Source organism: Cherax quadricarinatus, chromosome 78 (genome assembly GCF_038502225.1).
Source record: "Cherax quadricarinatus isolate ZL_2023a chromosome 78, ASM3850222v1, whole genome shotgun sequence".
Lineage (NCBI taxonomy): Eukaryota > Metazoa > Arthropoda > Malacostraca > Decapoda > Parastacidae > Cherax > Cherax quadricarinatus.
The window spans coordinates 15859442-15877696 of NC_091369.1; the positions used below are offsets into that span (position 1 = coordinate 15859442).

The 18255-nt window shown below is 37.4% G+C and overlaps 1 protein-coding gene across 2 annotated transcripts in view; it reads left to right on the forward strand.

Annotated features, from left to right (window-relative positions):
* The window catches only part of LOC128701633 (nephrin), a 625789-nt gene that overhangs the window by 370371 nt on the left and 237163 nt on the right, over nucleotides 1–18255 (forward strand). For both annotated transcript variants that reach the window (XM_070101737.1, XM_070101739.1), the window contains exon 3: nucleotides 1599–1807. In XM_070101737.1, coding sequence (XP_069957838.1) covers nucleotides 1599–1807 — 209 coding nt within the window. The remainder of the gene's footprint in view (nucleotides 1–1598; nucleotides 1808–18255) is intronic.

Below are 18255 nucleotides of genomic sequence, written 5' to 3' on the forward strand. Positions count from 1 at the left end.
ATAACATTTAATAAATGATAACATTTAATAAACGATAACATTTAATAAACGATAACATTTAATAAACGATAACATTTAATAAATGATAACATTTAATAAATGATAACATTTAATAAACGATAACATTTAATAAACGATAACATTTAATAAATGATAACATTTAATAAATGATAACATTTAATAAATGATAACATTTAATAAATGATAACATTTAATAAATGATAACATTTAATAAATGATAACATTTAATAAACGATAACATTTAATAAATTATAACATTTAATAAATGATAACATTTAATAAATGATAACATTTCACAAATGATAACATTTAATAAATTATAACATTTCACAAATGATAACATTTAATAAATTATAACATTTCACAAATGATAACATTTAATAAATTATAACATTTCACAAATGATAACATTTAATAAATTATAACATTTCACAACATGTCACAGACGAAAATAATTCAGAACAATTCGAATAAGATAACAATTTCATAACATCTCGTAAATTGTTATATTTAAAGTCAAATGTTGTACCAATATTACCAGTGTTACAGCAGATCAATAAATGCAACTTTGTATTGATGTAAAAAATAATTTGTAGTTAGGAGGAAAATATCTTTCTGGTAGATTTTTCTAACGTTACGTTGATGAAGGGAAATGAATGGCTCAATGTTGAATACAAAACTGAGATTCACTGCAATGTGTTGCTGCAAAGTGATGTTTAGGTTGGGAGACATATTTACAGCTTAATGTAAGCTTAGTATAATGTTTGAGTCAGGTTCAACATTTCTAGTTTGACGCTTGTGAAAGTTAATGTTAGGGTCAGAGTAGTTCAAGGTAGTTCAAGGTAAAGTTTAGGTCAGGATAAACACTGAGGGCAGAAAGTTGAAATTCAAATCGGTGCATACGTGGAAATGATTAGTCACCTAGCTCACATATGTCAATTTCCCACACACGCACACCTGGCATTAAACACACCTGGGCCAGGGACACTCCTGAAACAGGTCAAAAATTTCTTTTTTATTAGCCTGGCTACTTAAATTGTTTCTCCTTTACGGGAATTATCGTCTGCTAGTCATATTTCTCAGCAGCATTATTCTCTCATCGTCTCTCTTCCCTTACACTTTCTCTTTTTCTCTCATCGTCTTTCGTTTTATCTCTCTCCTCTGCGTCGTTGTTTTGGTTCAACGCGGTTGTTATCATATAAGATAATCACACACTGTGCTTATCCAGTGTGATGGACGCACTAAATCCTCAAAGCCTGCCTGACTCCCACTCTCTCTCTCTCTCTCTCTCACTCTCTCTTCATTTAATAATATTCTATTTCCTACCAAGCAGCCACTACCCTTCATCACAATCTGCTATGGCAGAGCCACTGACGGTCATTTCAGAAGCTAACGCCCATCTCAGCTACTAACGCTCGTTTCAGCCATTAACCCCCATCAGAGCCGCTAACGCTCATTTCAGCTACTAATTCCTCCCTCAGCCACTACTAACCCTTGTCAGTCAGTCAGTAACCCCCCACCTCATCGACTAACCCACCTCTCAAGTTCTAACCGTCTTCCTCCTCCTCTTGTTACAGCTACGACGTGCGCTCTGGTGCGTACTCTCGGCCGAAGGAATGGGCTGATCCACACATCCTGGGCGAGCGAGCACACTTCAGCATGACTACCGTGCCGGCGGCTCTCGTTCTCAACCAGACTCGACCCAACGATCAAGCTGTATACCGCTGCCGCGTCGACTACAAGCGTCTCACGACTACCCACGCCAGAGTCAACCTCACGGTCATAGGTAAGTGTGATTGTGGGCCGCTGCCACCCACTCTAAAGTCACCTTCACGGTCATAGGTAAGTCTTAATGTGGGCCACCATTATCCATGCCATGGGCAGTCTCTTTTGAAGACTATCAAGTCCCTTTCCAGAGATAACCTCAGCCATAGGTCAGTCATAGAGCTGTGTAGGTCAGAACCACCTACACCAGGGTCAATTTCATCTATAGGTTAGTCCTGCTATGGCTTACCAACCCCCACACTAAGGTCAGCCTTATGGTCACTGGTAATTATCATTGAAAGTCAACATTACCCACGCCGGGTTGAACTTACAGCCGTAGGTGGGTCAGTATAGGTCAGTAATTCAATGGTTGGCTTTGCCTTATTGTGGATTTGTTCTATACTGTCGGTTCATCCCATGTTGTGGATATGTACCATACTGTGGGTCCATCCCAGATGAATATTGTGGGTTTCTCCCATATTGTGGGTCTATCCCATATTGTGGATTGGTCCCATGTTATGAATACGTCCCATATAGTAAGTAGACCATTTATTGTGAATCATTCTGATATGTGTGACAATATACAACATCATTTATCTTTTTTTAAAGCGAGCGAGCGTATGTGTGTGTGTGTGTGTGTGTGTGTGTGTGTGTGTGTGTGTGGACAATTAGTGTTCTTACATTAGCCATGCTAGGTAAAACAACTTTTCCTTTTGAAGTTATTTAAATTAAATAAACCACATATGCTGTATTATATAACTTTCAGCATTTTCTTCATTTAGATATTTTTTTAATAATGTTATAATGTTATGCACACACGCATGGCATTACTACGCAGCTTGTGTGAGAACCAGCAGTCACTCGTGTATCCCCAACACTCAGTTGTGTCTCACGGTTTATAATGTACTTCTCCTTTATATTCATCTGTCATACATCTCTCCTCTTTAATTTTCATTAGTGATTGTATTACTGACCTTTTGTATATAGATAATTATGCTTTGTTAAAGTGGGTTAGAAACTTGTACAGGATTAACTTTTGTAAAACTTTAAACATTTATTAGTTTATGCGTTTAATTTTAATTATACTTTTATTGTGATTTAATTCAGTTATTTTTAATTGTTGTTCGTTGTTTACATATCCCTATCTACGTGAATAACAGGTTTTATTAAGCACATACTCTCCCATATCGTTGATTCGTTTTATACTGTGGATCCATCACTGTGGTGGTTCTACCCCTTATTGTGGGCCCATCCCATACTGTCTTGTCTGACTCTGATTGTAGGCAGGTTCCATGGTGTGAGTTCTTCCCTTATTGTGGACCGGTCTCATATTTTGTGTCTTTTTGTGTCGGTTCTGAATGTTTTGTGGGTCCTTTTTTTATTCTCGGATTTAGCGCTTCCATGTGAAATTAATAACATTATATAGGGTGTCCCGTAGCTTGTTCGCTGGCGCACTTAGCTCACACACTGAGGTCCGGAGTTTGAATCTCCGGTACGCTTGGTAAACATTAGCGACGTGTTTCCATAAGATACCTGCTGTCTCTGTTCACCCATCAGTATAAAATAGGTACCTGGATGTTAGTCGACTGGTGTGGGTCGCGTCCTGGGACAAAACTGACTTAATTTGCCCGAAATGCTCAGCATAACAAGGGGTTTTCTATATAGTAGTATGTCATTGATGTCAGCTAGGCCTGTATACCTTGTATACAGGCCTAGCCACGTATTGTGGCTCAGCCCCCTCTTGTGGGTTTGACCCTCTCTGTAAGTTGCGTTGCGGTGGGTCTGTTCTTTATTGATTTGTCATTATTTTAGTTGCGTGTCTGTCCTATAGTGGTTAGTCAGTCCCTTATTGGTGGGTCCCTATAACAGACTGTTAGTCAGCGTAAAATTACACGGTGTAGACGATAAACTTTATGCCCTTGATTTGATTTTTTCTTGTGTGTTGTATGAAGGTAAATGTCTGTTGACAACTGTAGGGAAAAATGCACAAGAATATATATGCTTAGGACATGTTATACCGAAAACGTTTCGGTCCAGGCACATTGAACTCTTCAAAATTTTGAAGTAATCAAGGTCCCAGCATCGAAACGTCTGCAATAAAGATGTTGCAAGCGATTGCATTCATGGTTATTTTCCCTGATTGGCTGACTGATACGAAGCAACGAGAGATGTTAAATAGGACAGTATCCGTGTGGCGTTCCACAGGGATTGACTCCTCGAGTGTATCCATTTCGTATACAGACGACAATGAACCATGAATACGTTAATAAAAAAAACGCAGTCTTGCCGTTTCTGTTACCACAGACTTTCAGTCAACTTACGCAGAGCGCAGAGGAATACATACAGTCTAATGAACAAGAATAAGTTACTGCTATCAGGTGTCTGCTGCCGATTATATCGGTATTGTCAGTTAGCTATATGTATGTAAATAAGTTAATTTACATAAAATCTAACTTAACCTGATCTAACTTAGAATAATAAGTATAAGAATAGGAGTCAATTAGATTGCTGATACAGTTCACAAAATATCCGTGCTTAGGAGAAACTTAGGCGAAGTTATGGCACATCACCATCTTCACATGATAACTTGATATGTACCAAGATGCATCGAATCGCCAATTAAGTTTCCTCTCTAGACTCAGTGGGTTATTTGAGAGATTTTAGACATCTGTTAAGCCTTAGACAGGTATAAATGCGTTCGAATGCGCTCGTTCTACCTAGGTAACTAGTATTAGAGAACTAGCTATATGGACTTAGACTAATAGGTTTTGTTCTTAGTGTTGGAAGTTACTTTTAGTATAAAGAAATATAATGCATCAAAAATACGTAATGTTTAAAATAAGAATATATTTTATGAGCTAGTTAGCAGAGATAAAACAAAATAATGTTGGAGTGGTCATGGTAATGACCTGAAGTACAAGAGTCAATGTTTAGTAACAAGAAACGAACCTAAACCTAAATTAATAGTAGGTTACGTACATAGAAAGAGGTATTAGAAAAAATAGATAAAACAGAAGCAAAGACTGAATAACAGGGAATGTCAACAGATACTATTCAAAACTGTTTTATATTTACAGATACTTTTGAACTTTTAAAAATGATAATCACGGGATCTATATATATATATATATATATATATATATATATATATATATATATATATATATATATATATATATATATATATATAATATATATATTCTAAAATTTTCTCTTATACATTTAAGACATATTTTTTCCATTATGTTAATGTAATAATTAATAATTTTGTACCAAAAGAACCTTAGAAAACTTACCTAACCTTATAACAAGCGCAATTTAATTTAGCCTAATCCAACTTAATATATTTTTAATAAGTTTACAATAATTTAATAATAATTAATGAAATATATTTTTTAATTATGTTCAGAATGATTATTGCCGGTGAGTCCCAGGCCGGGACTCACCGGCGAACCTACAAGAACAAGCAATCTAACACAAGAGTCTTCAGGTTATTCTTCAACTCTATATATCGTTGGTTAGGCCTCACTTAGATTATGGTGCACAGTTCTGGTCACTGTATTACAGAATTGATATAAATGAACTGGAAAACGTACAAAGAATAATGACTAAATCGATAACATATATGAGAAATCTTTTCTATGAGGATAGACTGAGGGCCTTGAATCTGCGCACTCTAGAAAGGCATAGATTAGGGGAAATATGACTGAGGTGTATAAATGAAAAACTGGAATGAATAAGAGGGATGTAAATAACGTGTTAGAAGTTTCTACCCAAGAAAGGAGTCGCAACAATGGTTTCTAATTAGAAAAATTTAGAATTATGAAGGATATAGGAAAGCACTGGTTTGGTAACAGTGCTGTAGATGGGTAGAACAAACTTCTGACTAGCGACATTGAAGCTAAAACGTTGTGTAGCTTTATAAAAACGTTAGACAAATAAATGAGTGGGTGCGGGTAATTGTGTGTTGTTGGACCGACTGGCTAGGGCCGGTGGGTTTAATGCATTGCTCCCTCCTTCTTGAGTGGATGTGACTTGAACCTGACTGGCCTAGGCCAGTGTGTGACTTGGACCTACCTAGCATGGGCCAATAGGCCTGCTGTTGTGCTCCTTTCTTACGTTCTTATGCAGAAAAATTAACACACAATATTCCCTCGAGAGCAATGAAGTATGGAGGAGTTGGTGAAGTTATATTTACATTGAGAAGAGTCTGGCATATTACCCCCACGAGGGGCTGAGTTACCTACGTAAACGAGAAAATAAAAAAGGACAACAAAACAGAATTCCTAACATCCCCCACTGACATATATATATAGTCACTCTCACAAGAGTCACTTCTCACATTTACAATGCTCTTCTGAATATTAGAACACCTCAGAGTATCAAACAGAGGATTATGGAAATCTCTAAACATCTCTACAAACAGACATCTTCATAGAAGTACACTCTATTTAAGTAGGAGGAGATAATCCCCAGAACAGATGCTCGGTCCGTCCCTGACTCTCCATCCGGAAATCCTCACACACACACCCTTTTTTTCTCTCTCTCTCTCTCTCAGCCTCTTCCTCAGCCTCTCTCGCCAAGCAGAAGACTCGAGCAGAAGGATACTAGAGAAATTTTACCTCAGAAGGAAATGATTGGTTGAAAGATATGAGGTATAATGACGCATGGCTCTGTCACCATACATCAGCGAATAGACAAACAGAGTAGATCACAAAAAAAGTAATGGAAGCAGAGATACACAGGAATCGTGCCAGTCCGGTCTAGCACATCTTAACATAGTACGTATTCATCCCTACCACCACCACTCTTACTTACATAATAGAATAATAAATAATAACATTATATACATAAATCCCTATCACATTGCTAATAAATATTTATCCTTACGTCTATCCTATTTCAGCTTCAGACATGTAGAAATGTAAAGAATAAATATATATTGAGCTTAATATAAAACTTACATTAAAGTTACTTAAAATTCCAAAATGAGCCGTATAGCATTACTTCATAAAGATGATACCCCATAATGATTAAATTCACAGTTCGCTGGAATAGGCTACTATTAATCCACAATTTAGTGATGAAGATTTAGATGACGTTTCGGTCCAACCTGGACTACAATCAAGTTACAACAATTTCAACAGCCCGAAACATCGTCTGAAGTTTCCTCCTTAAACACTGAGTAAACAGTGAATGTTGCTGCTCTAGAAGAAGCTTTCACAATCCCAGCTTGAATATGATTTTCCACTCGTCTACAAATAATATAAAACATGACGACAGATTTTAGAGGTGTGAGTGAAACATAATGACCTGAAGAATGTCATATTGGGATGAGAACAGGTACCTGACCTATGCCAATATATTCTTTCGTTTTAACCTCTGTATGTTAGAAGTGTAATAAAGTTGGTAGAATTACCGACAATATGTAAAGTAAAAGGACACAAGTGCAACTAATGTAACATTTTATTGTGGCAACGTTTCCACAATAAAATGTCACATTAGTTGCACTTGTGTCCTTTTACTTTACATGTTAGAAGTGATCAAGGTCACAGGACCGATACGTTTTCTATAAAACATATCCTAGTGTTTGCTCACGTGCCCTTGTTAAGACAATTTATCGGTACCATTTACCAAGGTTTATACCATTAACAAATAAATATAATTTAGATAAACTTGAAGCACTAAATTAGCTTTTCCTAAGGAACCAGAGATTATTGTCTATCTCAAAAATTAAAGATGCTCTAAATTCACAAACTATAAGGAATATTTGATCCACAGGTCAATTAAATGAAATAAATTACGCTGACCACAAACTCGAAATTTGTTTCTCATCTAAGGTGTAATCTTACTTTCCTAAATTATTTACGTTCACCGATTATATTTTCTCGCTCTATTTCTAGTACGTCAGCTTATCGAAATATAACTTGGGTTAATTTCAAGAAAATTTAAATAATAATCATACATTAGGCTAGCTAAAATTACAATTTTTTTTTTTAATGTAATTTCCATAAAAGTTATACATGCCATACACTGGGTTAAAATTATACAGTATTTTACCTATAGAAAGAAGTGTACTAATTATAAGTATTGCCAGTGAGACTTTTCTTTTGAATAATTTGTCAGGTTTGATGGCGATTATCTTTGCCTAATTATCTTGAAGACGACATTTCTTATTGTCGTCTCTCACTGCAAAAAGTTTTCAGGAAAGAAATCTAGATGTGTATAATAACAAGAACTTTCAAAGAGTTATTGCTACTTATTTTTATTATACGTAAATAACCCAAACATAGGAGAAAGAAACTTTTGACGACGTTTCGGTCCGACTTGGACATTAACTACGCACACAGCGTAGTATTTTTTGGACTTTCTTGGCATGCGGGAGACTTGTAGTTACCGGAGAAATTGCCACAAATCCGTTTAAAACATACTAAGTTTTAACGTGTAAGAAATTAAGCTGTTATTCCAAATCGTTCATCTTGCAGAAGGATAAACTTACTTAACACAATACATCGACGTCGTTTTTAGCCTCTCGAGGCGGTACGACGAATTGGTTTATGTAAACCACTAAAATTATATGTGATACATACACTAAGCAAACATTTGACAAAAATAATGAAAATTATCAACCGAACACCACGTTATCAATGTATGATGAAGCCCACACTGCTTTTTACTTATCTTATAATTATCTTGACATTGTAGGCTGGCTAGATTGGTTTTGATTTTCCATAAGCACGTTTACAATGTGTGTGATGAAAATGATCAATTTTCAGTTGATATTACACAAATAACCAGCACATAGGAGGGAGAGGCTTATGACGACGTTTTGGTAGGACTTGGACCATTGTTGATTCGCCGGTACTCTGCTGGCCCGGGTCTTTTCCAGATGGTGACCAAGCCTTGGCTCCCTGTCTAGGGAGTGTCTGAGACCTAAGTCTCCCATGGGAGGAGGCACAAGTACCCCCTCACCGTTGGGACCAACTGTCCCCAGGCCTAGCCACATTCCCCGCCCTCATGGGGCTCGTAGGGAGAAGCTAGGCCTTTCTGATCTGCCATACCCCTCCCTAGAGGGGCTAATGGGAATGGCAGTCTTGTGAGCTGCAAGCTCTGGCTCAGGCACCTACCCTGCCCTAGAAGGGCTAGGCAGGGTGTCGATAACTTGGACCAAGTCAGAGTGTGACTTGTAAATGGTCCGAGTCGCACAAAAATGTTTCTCTTTCCTATGTGCGGGTTTTTTGTGTATTGTTCCAGTTTCTGTACCTTTTTATTCTTTTTGAATTGATACTGTCAAAATTATTTATAATTAAAGCAATACCCAAGAAACTAGAAGTGGCACAAGAAAATCGAAAATAGATTTGAAATCAGAGTTCCAATAGTTCCTGGGATGAAAATGACTTATCGACCTGCGTTATCGGTATGAAAACTTGAGGCAAAATATGTAATAAAAAAATTGAGCACGTAATATTTTTTTTTGCTTATATTTATAGAATTCGGGAAAAGTTTCTCCGAGATGTTGTAAATTTAACTGCATCACCGTCTTACAGGAACTGCACAAGCAATTTGCGAAGATGCAATTTAATTATAAAAATTACAAAAATCTTTTGTAATAAATGACAGTTCTCCCTCGAGGGAGTGACAGCGTTATGTAATGGTGTTGGGGCAGTAACAATAATAGTAACAGTGAAGGGTTATAGCAGAAATAGTAATAGTGAAGGGTTATACCAGAAATAGTAATGATTAATTGTGAAGGGGTAGTAAATGTAGTAGTTATATTAGGTTTAACTTTTCATTCAATAATTGTATTAAATACTTCTGCATGTTTTGCAAAAAGAAATGGGACTTCCCGCTACACACACCGGTAATGAAGAAGTAGAGAGCGAGGAGAGGCCACCTTTACCATAGATATTCTAACATCATGTATTGGTAGCTAGACAATTTGGCTGGATTATAGTTTTAAAGCCCATCGATGACAGTAAAGGATACTTTTATCCCTAAAAATAGGGACTAAAGTACACTCTCGGTGCATATATATATATATATATATATATATATATATATATATATATATATATATATATATATATATATATATATATATATAACATTCTGAAAAAAATCGAGCCAGCCAAAACACACAAAGAACAATTCGTCAGATAATGCAGAGTCTAACAGGAGAGCAGGTTGTATCCTGACTAACTCTCATAAATTAGCAGAAGCAAACACTACTGAAGAGGCTTCATATTAGGAAGGATCAACATTCTAATATCAGTGTTCTCGGTTATCGTGTTGGTGTAACTGCTTAAGGTTTTAATACTTTTTTATGAATTCGATACTAATCAGCATTTTTTTGGTGAGATGCTCATGACTATAGTACTACTGAAAAAAAAGAGAACTAAAGTATCCTAACTTAACCAATCCTCATCAACTTTATCCTAATCTACGTAACCTATCCTACCCTAACACCTAATCTAACCTAAAATAAGTTAACATAACCAAACCTAAGATAAGCTAATGTAACCTAAGGTAGCCTAACGTAACTTAATCTGATCTAACCTAAATTAACCTAACCAAATCTAACCTAACCTATCCTAATCTGGAATAAAATATATAGAATAGCATTTTATACTTTGCGGAGACGTACCGAAAAGCGCACTAGAAATCATATAAGAAAACTTAGAGTATTACGTTTTCAACAATAACATAAACTCTGACCTATGTTGTGATGCTGCAATATTTTATCTCGTGTGATCCGCTCTGTCGTACTAAATAATTCTACACATAACCGAAATAAAATATATATTCCAGTGGAGCTTATCTGTATTATTGTGAATATGCAGCGGCTTGATGACAGACGCTGATGACACAGGCTGATAGATAATATTGAAGATAAATGTTGATGGCAGATGTTGATAGATGATGAGGGGATCTTGATGACAATGTGTTGGGTTTCATTTCTTGGTGGCAACGGAGATGGGCGTTCGTAGGTCTGGCCTGGAACATAGCAGAAAAAGAAGCATGTTGGCGATAAAAACTAAAAAATCACAGCACAGTAGATAAACATGTCAGCCGCAGCTAAGAGTGAAGCATTGTGAAGAATTTCAGGATTTACCTGGACACCTGGAGTATACCTGGAGAAGGTTTAGGGGGTCAACGCCCTCATGGCCCTGTCTTTGACCAGGCTTCGTTGTGGATCAGGGCCTGATCAACCAAGCTGTTACTGCTGGCCGCTCGCAAACCGATGTGCGAATTTCAGCCTTGCTGATCACGTACTGATTTTAGGTGCCTGTCCAGCGCCTTGAAAACAGCATGGGATCTATTGGTAATCCCCCTTATGTATGCTGGGAGGCAGCTGAACAGTCTTTTGGCCCCTGACACTTATTATGTTGTGTCTTAGCGAACTCATGGCGCCCTTGCGTTTCACTGGGGAGGATGCTGCATCTCCTGCCGACACTTTTGCTTCAGTAGGGAGTCATTTTCGTGTGCAAATTTGGGACTAGTTTCTCTACAGTTTTCTAAGTGTATATTATCAAGTAACTTTCTCGCCTGCGTTCCTTCGCTACTATTTCACCCCACATTGGTTCAGGACGAACTGCAACGTCTTCATGAAATTCCACTCCTAACTGAGGAATTTGAACGATCTGATGATCATAGTTTACTGAATATCAAGTCCATAAGAAGACTCTCCCAAGACTCTTTCAAGACTCTATCAAGACTCTAATCAAGATTCTAATCAAGACTCTAGCAGGACTCTAGCAAGACTGTATATCAAGAATATATCAAGACTATTCTGAAGGTCTGGCGTCATCTCCCACTGAACATGCAAGTCTAATACAAGCAAAAGGATGCAAATACAACTAATGTGATATTTTATTGTGGCAACGTTTCCCTCTCATGAAGTTTTGTTAAGTTGTGACGACTTGATAAAGCTCCTGGAAAGCGAAACGTTGCCACAATAAAATGTCAAATTAGTTGTATCTGCGTCCATTTCCCTAACATTGTGTAGTTAATAATTCCATTATTAGTAAGTCTAATACAGTGTGGGGAAAACCTTGATAACTGACACCGAAACATGGTATATACCTTGAAAACTGATGCTGAAACACGGTATATACCTTGAAAACTGATGATGAAACACGGTATATACCTTGAAAACTGATACTGAAACACGGTATATACCTTGAAAACTGATACTGAAACACGGTATATACCTTGACAACTGACACCGAAACATGGTATATCCTTTGAAAACTGATACTGAAACACGGTATATACCTTGAAAACTGATACTGAAACACGGTATATAACTTGAAAACTGATACTGAAACATGGTATAAACCTTGATAACTGATATTGACACATGGTATAAACCTTGATAACTGATACTGACACATGGTATAAACCTTGATAACTGATATTGACACATGGTATATACCTTGATAACTGATCTTGACACATGGTATAAACCTTGATAACTGATCCTGACACATGATATATACCTTGATAACTGATATTGACACATGGTATAAACCTTGATAACTGATATTGACACATGGTATATACCTTGATAACTGATATTGACACATGGTATAAACCTTGATAACTGATCCTGACACATGGTATAAACCTTGATAACTGATCCTGACACATGGTATATACCTTGATAACTGATATTGACACATGGTATAAGCCTTGATAATTGAGAACATGTGAGAACACCGTAGAACATATTTGAAAACGTTTCGGTTCTAGGACCTTGATCACTTCTAACATATGTTAGAAGTGATCAAGGTTCCCAGGACCTATAGGTTTTCTAAACTGTTTTAGGGTTTGCTCACGTTTGCTTTTTAAGTCAAAATGTCTAAATATATGCACACCTCTACTCCAACTTGCAAGAGGGTTCTGCCGACAGATGTTGATAGAAGATGATAGAAGCTGAGGATAGATATTGATGATAGAAGTTGATGGCACTTCATGGCATATGTTTACATACATCTTGCCAGACATTGCAACATCATGGCATATGTTTATGAATGGAACTGATGGTGGATGTTGATATAAACTGATGATAATTGATGTTCATGAGAGATATTGATGATACAGGATAGAAATTGGTGATAGATGATGATGGTGATAGAGCTGATGATTCATGATGAAACATGTTGATGCTAGAACTTGATAGTAGACTAATGATAGATGATGATATAGGCTGGTGATACATCTTGATCATAGATGTTCAAGATGGATGTTGATGACAGAACGAGCTTGATGACAGATGTTGTAGATGAATGGTTCAGAGAACCGACATGTTGTTGAATTAGACACCTGTGCAATCTTGGGTATCTTTATTGAGGAAACGTTTCGCCACACAGTGGCTTCATTAGTCCATACAAAGGAGAAACTTGAAGGACAGGAGGAGAATGAGGTAATCAATCCCTCAACCTTGAGTCGATGTTGTCAGTCCATCAATCTTGAATAGAATGGAATCTATTGATGGACTAACATCGACTCAAGGCTGAGGGACTGATTACCTCATTCTCCTCCTGTTCTTCAAGTTTCTCCTTTGTATGGACTGATGAAGCCACTGTGTGGCGAAACGTTTCCTCAATAAAGATACCCAAGAGTTGCACAGGTGTCTAATTCAATGACAGATGTTGATGACAGATATAGACAAAAGAAGTTAAATAATGTTGATAAATGTTGATGATAGATTTTGATGACAGGAGATGATAAATATTTATGACATAATGATGATAGATGTTGATGTCCCATATTGATGCTGAAATTTATATTAGATGTTTATCAGCGATTGATGAGAGATGTTGATGACAGATGTAAATGTCAGATGTGGATGTAGGATGCTGACAGAGATCATGATGACAGATGTTGATGAGAGATCATGATGACAGATATTGATGACATCTTGATATCAATTTGATGTTAATGACAGATCTTGACACCGTTGTTGATAGGAGATGTTGATGAAGTAGAGAATAAGTCATACATACATAAACATTTAACTATACTAAAGACATACAGCCATTACCCAAGACCAAGTATATCTATACGTGTAAATCAGGACCCATAACCAAGAATGGCTATACATGTATCATGACCCACGACCAAGTATATTCATACATGTACATCATGATCCGAGATCAAGTATATCCAAGCATGTACAGCACAAAACTGAAACCTGTAACTGTTTTAAACAATGGTAGGGTTGCTGGTGTTTTTTTCTTTCTGTCTCATAAACACGCAAGAAAACAGGTACGTCTTGCTACTTTTACGTACACTTAGGACACAATACATATACATGTAATGGTATACACACCCATCTAAATTTTCTTCTATTTTCTTTATAGTTCTTGTTATTATCTATTTTTTTTTTTTTTTTTTTTACACAGGGTTTGACAAGGTTAAGGATCCCTAGCTTTATTGACAAGCTATTTACAGGTTAAGGATTCCTAACTTTATTGGCAAGCTAAGAGCTGTTACCTACATCAGCTCATTTGAAAGCATTTTTATTGCTATGAGACATACAAGTAGGGAACAGGATGAAATTGGAGCCATCTGTGGGCCAGCATTTTCATTTGATCAACTGACTTTATCTCGTTGACATCATTATGCTGTACGAATGTGTTCCACACTACAGTCTTACAAGACACACTATAGTCTTACAAGACACACTACAGTCTTACAAGACACACTACAGTCTTACAAGACACACTACAGTCTTACAAGACACACTACAGTCTTACAAGACACACTACAGTCTTACAAGACACACTACAGCCTTACAAGACATCCTGGGTATATATGATCTCAGATGGAGTGATGTTCTGGAGAAGGGTACAGCCAGAGTGAAGTTGCTGCTTTCTGCCCGTCTCCATGGGAAAGTGAAAAAGAATCTTTCCTCCGTAAGCGATGAGTGTCGTAAGAGGTGATTAAAATGGCTGGAGCAATGGGCTGGTAACATCTTCTCATGTATAAATTACTAAAACTGAGAAGAAAAACTTTGTAAAGATGGGATGTTTGAATGTGCGTGGATGTAGTGCAGATAAGAAAGAGATGATTGCCAGTGTTATGAAGGAAGAGAAACTGGATGTCTTGGCTCTAAGCAAAACGAAAATATAGGGGGGTAGGGGGAATTTCAGTAAGGAAAAAATAAATGGGATTAAGTCATGAGTATCTGAGAGAGTTATAACTAAGAACGAGGTAATAAAGGGACTATAAATGTATAAATTCAAGGATTATGTGGATTAAAATAAGGGCTGGTTGTGAAAAGTTGGTTATAATATGTGCTTTTGCACCTAGAGAAGAGACGAGTGTAGAGAAGAGAAAGAGAGAGAGAAAGAGAGAGAGAGAGAGAGAGAGAGAGAGAGAGAGAGAGAGAGAGAGAGAGAGAGAGAGAGAGAGAGAGAGAGAGAGAGAGAGAGAGAGAGAGAGAGAGAGAGATTTTGGGAGATAAGTGAGTGCTTAGGAAGTTTTGAATCAAGTGAAAGTGTAATTGTGGTAGGGGACCTAAATGCTAAGTGGAAGAAACAGTTATAGAGGGAGTGGTAGGTAAGTTTGGAGTGCCAGGTGTAAATGATCATGGGGAGCCTTTGATTGAACTTTGTATAGAAAGAGGTTTTGTAATAGGTAATACATATTTTAAGAAAAAGAATAAATATGTATACAAGATATGATATAGGGCATAATGACAATAATTGGTTGGACTATGTATTGGTAGTTAAAAAGTTGATAGGTAGACTTCAGGATGTACATGTTTATAGGGGGGCAACAGATATATCAGATCACTATTTAGTTGTAGCTACAGTATAGTAAAAGGTAGATGGGATACAAGGAAAATAGTATCTGAAAGTAAGAGAGTAAAAGAGAGGTAAAGATTTTTAAACTAAAGGAGGAGGCAGTTAAGGTAAGATATAAGAAAATATTGGGTGAAAGATGGGCAAGTGAGAGTGTAGTCAATGAGGGTGAAGACGTATGGGGTATATTTATGAAGGCAGCGTTACTGACTCACGAAATCGTAATGACACTATTGCAAACAAACCATACCACGGGTGGGGTAAGAACCCGCGATCAGAGTCTCAAAACTCCAGATCGACGCGATATGCTTTAAGGCATTGTCAGAGTGTTTAGCAGAAGTTTGCAAATATTAGAGGGTGGGTGCGGGAGGGAAGAGGAGCGATAGGCGGAATGATGAGGTAATGAGAAAAAAGTTAACGTATGAGAAGTTTTTACGAAGTAGAAGTGATGTAAGGAGGGAGGAGTATATATTGAGAAAAAAAAGGTTAAGAGGGTGGTAAAGGAATATAAAAGGAGAGCAAATGAGATTTTGGTGAGAATAAGAAAAAGTTTTGGAGTGAGATTAATAAGTTGAGAAAGCCTGGAAAACTAATGGATCTGACAGTTACAAATAGCAGAGGGCAGTTATTAGATGGAGAGTTCGAAATATTCGGGAGATGGAGTATTTTGAGGAACTAATAAATGTTGATAAAGATAGGGAAACTGATTTCATACATTGGCCAAGAGGTATAAAATCTTTTAGGAGTGAGGAAGACCCATTTGAGAGTGAGGGAGGTATTTGAAGCTGTGGGTAGAATGCAAAGGGGTAAAGCAGCTTGGACTCATGGGATCCAGACAGAAATGTTTAAAGCAGATGAGGATTTAGTTGCCGAATGGTTGGTGATTTTTATTTAATATATGTAGAGAGCAGGCATGGTTCCTTTGTATAAATGCAAAGGGAACAAAACAGTGTAAAAATTATAGGGGAATTAGCCTGTTGAGTATGCATGGTAAGGTATATGGTGGAGCAATTATTGAAAGAATTAAATTGAAGACGGAAAGCAGGATCGCTGATGAACAAGGAGGTTTCAGGAAGGGTAGTGGGGGAGGGGATATAGACCAAGTGTGTGCAGTGTTAGATAAGGGTAGAGAGTTTTTGTTTCATTTATGGATTTGGAAAAGGCGTATGATAGGGTGGATAGGGGGGCAATGTGGCAGATGATGCAAGTGTATGGAATAGGAGGTAGGTGAATGAAAGCAGTTAAAGATTTTTTACAAGGATAGTTAGGCTCAGGTTAGGGAATGTATGAGAGGAGATTGTTTCATAGTATAAGTAGGCCTTAGACAGCGATGTGTGATGTCATCATGGTTGTTCAATATATTTATAGATGGAGTTGTAAGAGAAGCAAATGATTGGGTGTTGGCAAGAATTGTGGAACTGAAAGATAATAAATCTAATACAAAGTGTTAAACTCCTCTTCGTTGATGACATTGTGCTTTTCAGAGATTCTAAAGAGAATTTATGAGGGTGTGTATAAGAAGGAAATTGAAAATGAACATAGGAAAGAGTAAGGTGATGAGAATTACAAAAAAAAAATTAGGTAATGAAAGATTGGATATCAGGCTGAAGGGAGGGTGTATTGAGGAAGTAAATGTGGTCAGATATTTGGGAGTTGACTTGTCAGGTGATGGATCCATGAAAGACGAGGTGAACCACAGAATTGACGAGAGGGAGAAAGGCGAGTGATGCACCTGAGGAGTCTGGAGACAACGAACGTTATCCACGGAAGCAATGAGGCTAATGTATGAGAGTTTAGTGGTACCAACGTTGTGAAGCATGGGTGATGAATGTTTCAACAAGGAGAAGGCTGGAGGCAGTGGATATGTCGTGTCTGAGGGTAATGTGTTGTGTGAATATTATGCAGAGAATCCGTAGTCTGGAGATTAGAAGATGTGGGGTTTCTGAAAGTATTATTCAGAGGGCTGAGGAGTGGGTGCTGAAGTGGTTTCGACATTTGGAGAGGAAGAAACGACATAAAATGACTTGGTGGGCATATAAATCTCTAATGAAAGGTAGGCGGAGTAGGGTTCGTCCTAGGAAAGGATGGAGGGAGCGGGTATAGAAAGTTTTTTGTGCGAGGGGCTTAGACTTCAAGTAAATACGTGAGTGTGTTAGATAGGAATGAATAAAGACAAGTGGTTTTTATAATTTGTACTGTTGAAATGTGAGCAAAGCAACATTTTAGAAGGGATTCAGGGAAACCGGTTAGCCAGACATAAGTTATTGAGGTGGGATGTACGTACAGTGCCTGCGCTCTGAAGAAGGGGTGGAGGTATGTCGGTACGCCTCAGTTAAGGCAGTGCTAGAGTGGTGATGACAGTATGTCTTCTTTTTCGGGTCACCCTGCCTCGGTGGGAAACGGCCGATGTGTATTTCCATGCATGTATATCACGACTCATCATCCTTCATCATCCCACCTGCATCAAAATGGGACGGGTGTAATATCTGACGTGACCATGAGGTCTTATTACCAGAGGTCCTTGTTCATGTAAGAAATCATGAAGAGTTTAGCGTTCACTATTTTTTTTCACAGTGGTTATTTTGTATATCCATACATGTATATCGCGCCTCATGACCAAATATATCCACTCATGCATATTATGACCGGTGACCAAGTA